Below are 10,277 nucleotides of genomic sequence, written 5' to 3' on the forward strand. Positions count from 1 at the left end.
CACTGATTGTTTCTATTTGAGAACAAAGAAAACAATTTTAATCCTTTTTATTTCAGGTCTATTTCATGATTAGTGTCACTAAATAAACTATTTATCACCAAGTTCAATATTAGAGTTATCACTCCAGGGAGGTTTCATTGCTCAGGAATCCAATAACTTCTTTCATAATTAACACCTCTGCATTCTGTGACCCTGAGAACAATGCAGATTCACAAATTATTTGGCAACATTTTCTTCAGCTATGAAATAAGGGAGTTGGCTGTGGGATTGCTCCTCTCCCTTCTGCTTCCTGGATTGTGGATTTAAAGCTGGAAGGATCTCAAAAGTCCTCTAGCATAAGGATTCACATATAACCTTGGAGTAAGTGAACTTGTTTTTAATAATAGTTGATAGCTAGTTTCTCTTGTAATCCTATAGTTTTTTATTTTAAGCTTTAGAAAATAGTTTTTCTGAGAAATGATCCCTGTGCTTTACCAAACTGCATGCATATGTTTGTGTGTGTGTGTGTGTGTGTGTGTGTGTGTCTGTGTGTCTGTGTGTCTGTGTGTCTGTGTGTATGGTTAAGAACCCCTTCTCTAGCCAACCCCAAATGACAATACTGAGACGAGGAAAGTTAAATGATTTGCCCAAGGTCATAGAAATAATAAATAGCCAATTTGAGATGCAAACTAAGTTTCGCTGTTTTCATTCAAGCACTCCCTTCATTGTACCATAATGCCTCTCTTTAATAGTCTATGATTCTAATGTCTAATGGGTAGCATATTTCTTGCCTTTCCATTGGGTTGGGTAGGAGGTGGAAGAAGAGAGATCATTTAGAACAGCAATTAAAATAATTTTTTAAATAGTTTATGACTCTAGATTTAGAAGAAATGGAAAAGTCAGCTAAGAGACTGTGAAGCAAATTAAACTGTATGGCCACTGTTTCATTGCCACCTTTCTCCTTCTCCAAGATTTCAACAAGTCAAATCAGATTAAAAAATGTATTAAGCACCTGTTATATGAAGTTCTTAGAATACAAAGACAAATATGAAGCAGTCCCTTTCCTTGAGGAACTTACTGAAGTGGGAAAGGATCAAGACATGCGAGCAAAGAATTTAACAAACAAAATTTGAGGAAAGAGAAAGTGGGTGTCAGAGAAGAGCTGGACAGAGAACTCTTCACCGAGGAGGTAACACATGAGCTAGACCTTGAAGAAAAGGAAATCTCCAAAGAGAGTTGAAAGAGAGAAGGCATTTGAGATATGATGGTCATACAAATGAATGGAAGAGGTAGGAGAAGGAATCCTGAGTTCTCAAAACAGCTATAAAAAGCACCTGATTAAAGGAGAAAGAAGAAGAAAAACCAAAGGAGAGAGAACAGCTATTTCTTCATCTGTACAATATGGGGATTAACCTTGTGGATTCCTTCAAACTTTAGAATATGAAGTCCCAAGAGTCTGGATAAGAATCCTGCAAAGAGGGATTTTTTTTTTTGGCCAGACCTGGAAGGTTGACAAAGCCTGTTGACCCTTTCTTTAGAATAATACTTTTAAATGCATAAAATATAGTACATAGGATTACAAAGGAAATCAATTACATTAAAATAGAGTTCTCAAAATATCTCTGGAAAAACATTCATGTAAAGCCTTTCTATGGAGACAACAACTCTTTTAGTCAATGCAGGTCTCCTTATCTGAAATAGCTCTACTTCAGCCATCTCTACTACTTACTGAGTTGACCTCAATTGACCTAGAAATGCTTCTTTAGTGTTGTAATTCTGTTTTCTTGGTATAGGGACTCAAGAAATCTCTTGGAAGCAGCAAGCAATGGAGCCTCATCTTCAATTTCTCTGGTGGCAAATATTGCTGTGAACATGATTGCCTTTCTGGCTCTCCTAGCTTTTATGAATTCAGCCCTTTCCTGGCTAGGGAACATGTTTGATTACCCTCAGCTGAATTTTGAGGTAAATCTTTTTTTCAGACCTTTTCACTCAAATGATATGGTTTTCAAGTGTGTTAAATAATTATTTGAAATTTTAGGCTTTGTGATAAAGAACCATATTTTGCAACTATAAAGAATAAGCTTCCAGTATCCCACTCTCTTCCATATGTACCTTCAATTTAATGAATATTTATAAGTATAAAGAAAGTACTGCAAAATAACTTCATGAATTGCACCAGCAGTTGAGGGGAATCAGTAGGAAATTGTCAGGAGAAAGTTAGGAATTCAGTGCTGGGGAGGTAAGAAAAGGATACATGGTTTTTTCCTCTGTGCAAAGGCACAGAGGAAAAAGTTAGTGTTGTGGATAGGGAACAACTAGCAACCTGTTGGACTAGAGCAGAAAATAATACAAAATAAAATGGGAAAAGTGAGAGTTATATTATGGAGGACCTTAAATTTAATTCCATATGTTTAAACCATTTTTATTACAACTCCAACTTTTCTTTCCTCTTCACACTACATTGTTACCAACCCATATCCTCCCACACCCACCAAAGCAGTCATATGTCAATCTAATTTCTTGTGACAAATAGGTACTTGGATTAAATCATATCTTTATATTCCATAGAAAAGAAATTATGTATGAGACTTAGCTTGAAGAACTAATAGGTAATTGAACTCCAAAATGTTTTGGGAACATGACTGCTTGAAATCAGTATGTATACTCTGGTCTTGTTTTTGTAGGTGATCTGTTCCTATGTCTTCATGCCTTTTTCTTTCATGATGGGGGTTGACTGGCAAGATAGTTTTCTAGTTGGTGGATTGATAGGATATAAGACCTTCTTCAATGAATTTGTAGCCTTCCAACATCTTGCAAAAATGATCAAGTTGAGAAAACAAGCTGGACCCAAATTTGTAGATGGTATACAACAATACATGTCTGTGAGTACCTTCATTATTTTGCCTTTTGCCTTTTAGATGGAGTCTTCATTTCATTGTGTGTGTATACATACATATATATATAACAACATGTCTTTTTCACTTGTGTTTAATGTTTTATTTCAAAAAAGAAACTCAAGTTTAGTAAAAGGATGCAGGAAATACCAAAAATTTATTAATTGGCATATGTTGGGATTGGGGTAAAGAGCTCTGAATCTATAGATTCAGAATTAATGAGTATTCATTGAATAAGTTCAGCAAATCTCCATTTCATCACTTCCACCCTGTGAAAACTGAGGTAAGTCACCTGGTTGGTTCTTGTCTTTCATTATTGAAGAAAACCAAATAGCATCACTATATTTGAGTCAAATTACTGTGTGTCCAACTATGGTTGATCAGACCAATATGAGCTCGGAATGCTCTACCACAGATTGGGCACAAATGGTGCATGTGAATACCTGGGGTGGGTACTCTAAACTTACATATGATATGTCACGTTTCCTTTGAGCTGCTTCAATTCTACCTTCCTCATAGAGTATAGCACCATCACTGATGAGGGCATGCCATTCTGGGTGGTCTTGTGCCAGTGTCTCCTATCTTTACAATCAGTTCTAAAGTTCTTCAATGGGACATTCAGGGTATCTCAGTATCACTTCTTCTGACCTCTTTGTAAGCACTTGCCCTGGCATTCTAATGAGTCCAACCCATCTTAGTTACACTCTCTATAATAATATTGGAATGCTATACAATTTAGCTTGAGAAAGGACCTCAATGTCTGATATTTTCTCCTGCCAGGTGATGTTAAGAATCTTCCTAAGACAATATAAGTGGAAGTGATTCAGTTTCCTGACATGGCGCTGGTAGACTGTCCCAGTTTCACAGTTATATAGCAATGAGGTCAGCACAATGGCTCTGTAGACCTTCAGTTTGGTAGTCAGTCTAATACCTCTTCTCTCCCATACTTTCTTTTGGAGCCTTCCAAATACTGAGCTAGTTCTGGCAATGCATGTGTCAACCTCATTGTCAACATGTACCTCCTTGGAAAGGACACTGCCAAGGTAAGTGAACTTGTCCACAGTATTCAAAACTTCTCCATTTGCTGTAATCTATGGTTCCACATATGGATGATGTGGTGCTGGTGATGGAGCATTTGTATTTTCTTGGTGTTGTTAGACCAAAAATAGCACAAGCAGCAGAGAATCTATCCACACTTTGTTGTGTCTCAGCTTCAGAGGCTGCATCGAGTGCGCAGCCATCGGTAAACAAAAGATCATGCACCAACATTCCCTCAACTTTAGTTTTGGCTTGTAGCTTTTTCAAATTGAAGCATTTGCCATCAGTGTGGTAGTTGATCTTGAGACCATGCTCAACCTCAGTGAAGGTGTTTGATAACATGGTTGAAAATATCATGCTAAAAAGTATGGGAGCAAGGACACAGCCTTGTTTTACTACATTGGTGACTGGGAAATCTTAAGAGCATCGTCCACTCTCCAGAACCTGGACAAGCATGCTGTCAGTAAATTAACATACAGTACTGATGAACTTCTCCAGGCAATTTGGACATAGTTTTCCATAAACCCTCATGGTATCAAAGGCCTTGGTCAGATCTACAGATGTAGTATACAGACCTCTGTTTTTGGCATTTTACTTGGAGTTGTTGGGGAGCAAACACCATATTGACTGTTCCTTGACCCTTTCTGAAGCCCTACTGACTCTAAGGGAGATGACCCTTTTCTGGTAAGAAGACTCTTACTAGCAATGACTAAAAATGAAAAGCCCTGTGATTGTCACAAGTCAATCTATTCCCTTCATCTTTATAGAGATGGATGATGTAGGCATCCTTGAATTCTTGGGGGGATAACCTCTTCATGCCATATAACCTAGAAAATTTCAGTCACTTTTTGGATGAACAGTGGACCCCCCCCCCCACCTTGTAGATCTCAGCTGGAATAAAATTAGTACCAGGTACTTTGCCACTTGAAAGAAGACTAATGACATGCAAAACCTCTTCTTCAGTTGGAAGTTTAGCTAGGGACTGATTGGCTTCAATTTGTTCAATGGTTTCTGCATTGATTGATGATGGTCTGTTAAGCACACTAGGGAAGTGTTCTAGGATCATGTCCCTATTGTTAATCAATGTGGATCCATTAGCACCAAGTAGTTGAGATGCACCATAAGTCTTTTACCCATAAATATCCTTCAGGGCATTATAAATATATTTTGGTTTGTTACTGTCTGCATAAAACTAAATTTCATCTGCCTTCTTTTTGAGCCAAGAGTCCTGCACCTCTCTAAACTTCTCTTGTATTTTACTTTTGATAGGATTAACTGCTGCCTTCTTAGAAATGGATGAACTATCCTGTTGGTAAATCCTGTAGTGTTCTCTTTTTTCATTTAGCAGCTTCTGTATTTCACCACCATTTTCATCAAACCAGTCTTGGTGTTTGCAAGTGTTCTGGCCCAGATGAGCAAATGCAGTGCTCTACATCAGATCTCTGAAAGCTGCCCATTCTTTTTCTACTCCACTGTTGCCAACTGTGTGTTGGTTCAGTTTTCCCTCCAAATTAGCAGCAAACTGTTCACGCTCAGAGACACAGTCTTGACATTAATTCTTCTAGCATTCATTTTGCCTTGAGGTCACCACTTTGATTGAATGAATATTTAGCTTAGAGAGAATGAATCTGTAATCAGTTCAGCACTCTGCATCAAACATTGCTTTTGTCACTCCCACATCCTGTCTCTTCTCCTTACAATCAGATAATCTAATAGATGCCAGTATTTGCTATGAGGATGCATCTAGGAAGTTTTATTGCTTTTAGATAAATGGAAGATAGTATTTGTGATGAGGTCATGTATATACAAGTTTTCAGTAGAAGGTTACCATTACTATTGCTGTACCAACTCCTTTCCTCCCGAGGACTCCCTGCCATGTCTGATAATCTGAGCCTACTCTAACATTAAAGTCACCCAAAATTATAAGCTTGATTTCTTTTGGTATATTATTGATAAGTATCTCCAGGATTTCATAAAGTTTTTTCTTTAACTTCATCAGTGTTCGTCATGGTAGGAGTATAGGCACTGATGATATGGCATGGAATTTTCCTGGAAGTGACAATCTCATTGTCATGAACCTGTTGTTTACTCCTTTTGGTAGGCATTCGAGAATGTTCTCTAGATTAAGTTTTTTTAAATATTTTTAAAATTTTATTTATTTAAGGCAATGGGGTTAAGTGACTTGACCAAGATCACACAGCTAGGCAATTATTAAGTGTCTGAGTCAAGATTTGAACTCAGTTCCCTCTGACTCCAAGGCCAGTGCTCCATCCACTACCCTATCTAGCTGCCCATAGATTTGATTGCAAAACCTACCCAACCTTCATGGTGTTCCCTTTTACTGTGGTCACTCCAGAAAAATGTGTGTTCAGCTCCAACTTCAGTAAGCTGGTCTTCATTTACTAGGTTTGTTTCACTAAGGGTTGCTATTTGGATACTATACCTGCTGAGTTCTCTCACAACAAGAGCTATTCATTTTTCAGGTCTACTGAATCTTGTGTTGTCTATGAATGTATGCATATTCCATGCACTAATGATGAGTGGAATCTTCTTTGAAGTCACTTAAACTCTCTGAAGCTTCAGTTTCCTCATCTGTAAAAATGGAAATTGTACTGGATGACCTAGAGTATCTTCTGACTCTTAATCTATGATCCTATATCACCATATCTTTAAGCACTCAGAGTTCAAATGTAATAGCTCCACTGCTAGGGAAAACAGTCATAAAAATAATTGTAGATCATTGTTTTTCTTTTTTGTTGACTTTTTACATACTAGGTGGCACAGTGGATAGAGCTCTGGTGATGGAGTCAGGAGGATGGGGGTTTGAATCCAGCCTCAGATGCTTGCTGGTCACTAGTTATGTGACCTTGGGCAAGCTACTTAACCCTGACTGCCCCACATCCAGGGCCATCTCCAGTTACCCTGATTCATATTTGTTTCACTGGACCCAAATGGCTCTGGAGGAGAAAGTGAGTCTGGGGACTTAGCACAGACACCCCTCACACAAATCCAATCCATGTATTTATCATGGCATTACTTCCCTGATGTCATGATCTTCTTTAATAATGAAGGACAAAATATTTTTTTTAGGTTTTTGTAAGGCAAATGGGTTTAAGTGGCTTGCCCAAGGCCACACAGCTAGGTAATTATTAAGTGTCTGAGATCGGATTTGAACTCAGGTACTCCTGACTTCAGGGCTGGTGCTTTATCCACTGCACCACCTAGCTACCAGGACAAAATATTTTTAATAGATATGTTTAAATAACTTTTCCTGAGATCCCCCCAAAGCCTAGGCAACTATATGATACAACAGATAGAGTACTGGACTAAATATGGGGAAAATCCAAATTTAATTTATCCTTTGATGATCACTAGCTGTGAAAGTCAATGGATAAGGGACTTATTTTCCTTATGTCTTGTTTCTTCATCTGTAAAATGGGGAATAATAGTACCTGCCTCACAGAGTTGCTGAAGATCAAATGAGATATTTTAAAAGTTCTTTTCAAACTTTAAAGCTCTTTATAATAATTAGCTATTTTTTTAAAAAAAAAGCTATGATATAATAGCAAACCTTAATCATTTCTCTTCACAACCATCCCTTTCTTATGCACAAGAGGTCACTTGTGTGGTTTTTCTTGATCTAAATCTTCCTATTCTACTTCCTACAGCTAGTTCTGAAACATAAAACTGAGACTTGTTTTTTATCTCCTATACTTCCTGGTATTAAAACAGGGCTTGGCCTCTGTGATCACCATAAATCTTGCCTGATGACCAATCAGTGTCAGAGTTAGCTTGTAGGAATAGTACCAATTTGCTTGTGCCTTCTAAGACTCTTCATACTCTGGAACTTCCCTAAAATACTCTAATCTTTCCACTATAGATTGCCCTGAGAAGATCATGGTATGATGTATTTATATGATAACTAATGCCATTGTAGGCAGATGAAGAGTCCAAAGTGTTTATCCCTAGAATGGGAAACTGTCTTACAGAGTGTGTGTGTGTGTGTGTGTGTGTGTGTGTATACATTTATACATACATGTATGTATATGTTTATGTGTGTGTGTATACACACACACACACACATATAAAAGCAACAGTATTGCTCTTATATGTGTGGTTTCTCAGGGAGCAAAAGATTTTATCTTGGGTATCCACAAAGATTTTGGATCATCTTTGCTACTAGGTCTGCATGTTTTGCTGGCTCCCCCGCCATGGACTAAGATTAAAGAAATTTCATTTGGGACCAATACAGATATTGGTACACTTCCCTTCTAGGTTGAGATCCAAGATGAGTCTTGACAGCCCTAGACTTGTGTTGCTCTAGAGTCTTCCTGTTCTCAGTTTTATGATGACTTTCCCTAGCCTTGTCACAGTTTTAGCCCTCAAAGATCACTTTTTCAATTCTCCTTTGCTCTTGAACATTATTAATTCCACATTCAGGGATCAATATGTCATCAATTCTTTATTCACCACACCTTGACTCCCCCCCTCACCTCCATCTATTCACTGCTGACGGTGTACTCTCACACTCATTGAAGCCCATTTTATTTGAAACATCTGGGTTGTCCAATAAAAAACATTAGAGAATGCTTTAGATTAAGATATTTACAGCACAAACCTTTAAGCATGGGGTAGCCAGAAGGAAATAAGAATATAATACATCATTCTAGGACAATAGCTATTCATGGATTCAATGTCTCATTTGAATCTTACCTGTTATGACCTCAGGCTGGAGAAGGCAGGCATCCACTTATTGCCTACAGAGTTTTTTGGTGGGGAAGGAGAAGACATGTGATTTGATAAATGTAAGAAACTCCCTGTGTGGACCCACCCTCCACCAATATGGATTGGGAAACTTTCTATATCAAATTATTAAATCAAGTTCTCAAAGGATAATGCTTTAAATTTCACTAAGTACTCCATGGAATTATTCTGTTATTACAGATTATTATCTGTAAAGTATCATCTATTATTGCAGATGAAATAAAGTTTACAAATAATTTTATTTATCCATCATCATACACAACTACAGTCAGTATAGCATGCACAAAATAAACAAAACTTACCCATTACACACATGCAGCAACCTCAAAGCATATAAGATCTTAAACTGAACCAAAAATATCTTTATTCAGGTAAATTGCATTTACAAGTCTTTTGACTCTATTTTATTATATACTGTATGTGACTCATTATGGCATGCTAGTAGCAAAAAAATAAGTTTAAGGATGACTGTCTTCATGGGCTAGGAAATCTTGTTGAGGAAACTTCTAATAATGCAGATGAGTGACTGTCCTACCATTTACTGTCTTAGAGACTTACCTGGACACATAGAGATCAAGTGACTTTCTCTTGGTTACATCCTATATTTGAACCCAAATCTTTATGACTTCCTGACTGGCAGGTCTCTTATCCACAATTCCATAATGCTTTTTCTTAGAATGATAGCACAGAGTGATAGTATTAAGAGATGGCATGTGCAGAGGATCCTATATTATACTGTAAGCACATTATTTCTCATTCTCATTTTCCTCTTCCAAAATTTCCAGTATTTTTCCCAGACTTGACTAGCTGATGTAGGCTATATAATTTCATATATGCACACATACTCATAACCAAAAATTTAGTCACAAGACGGTGAAATCTTCAAACTACAGTAAAGCATGATGGAGAGGTAACAAATTGCAGCAGTGAAGTTCCTTCAGTCACATCATCTTTCACCAGTCACACTTTGGCAGATTCTAATGAATAGCTTAGCTAAATTCATAAGTCTTAGTGTTGGAAGTTTGATTGATATCAGATTATTTTTCTTCAGCAAAGCATCTCATGAAGCCAATATTCTGTGCTTCATGACTTTATTGACAGAAAGAATAACTCCATCTCCCTAAACTCCTTCCATCCTCCACACAGACAAATACATGGGCAAATCTTAAAGGCACTCACATCCTACTGGATACTGAGCATACTTTTAAAAAATTATACAATTACAAAAACTAATTACTAAAAAGCAAATGTAAAACTGAATTAGCCATATAAGCTGGGGAATTATGATAAACCCACAATTTTCCACTGATCTTCCCCAAAAGACAGTGGATCTCTGAGAAACAGATGACAAAATCTTCCCTAGCCCACTTGGCATGGATAGATTCAGTGGGACACCAATTATGTTCTAAAGCTTGGTTCATTGTGGTCTTGGACCCCCTTGTCAAAATATCCACTTCATATCTGTCCTTGAGGTCCATTCTTTTCAAACTCAAAATCCGTAAGACCTCACTGTTTCTTTTACCAAAAACAGAGTAATTAATTCAAAATAAAGACTTTTTTCAATAGAATAGCAAGATAAAATGGTGAAAATTTTTCCACATG

General features: G+C 37.3%; 1 protein-coding gene across 2 annotated transcripts in view; it reads left to right on the plus strand.

Moving 5' to 3' along the window:
- Nucleotides 1-10,216, plus strand: part of LOC141495385 (solute carrier family 28 member 3-like) — a 118,310-nt gene extending 108,094 nt beyond the window's left edge. For both annotated transcript variants that reach the window (XM_074196623.1, XM_074196624.1), the window contains 2 exons: nucleotides 1,773-1,941; nucleotides 2,664-10,216. In XM_074196623.1, coding sequence (XP_074052724.1) covers nucleotides 1,773-1,941; nucleotides 2,664-2,897 — 403 coding nt within the window. In that variant the 3' untranslated portion in view covers nucleotides 2,898-10,216. The remainder of the gene's footprint in view (nucleotides 1-1,772; nucleotides 1,942-2,663) is intronic.
- Nucleotides 10,217-10,277: the final 61 nt, after the last annotated feature.

This window comes from Macrotis lagotis, chromosome 8 (genome assembly GCF_037893015.1).
Source record: "Macrotis lagotis isolate mMagLag1 chromosome 8, bilby.v1.9.chrom.fasta, whole genome shotgun sequence".
Classification (NCBI taxonomy): Eukaryota; Metazoa; Chordata; class Mammalia; order Peramelemorphia; family Peramelidae; genus Macrotis; species Macrotis lagotis.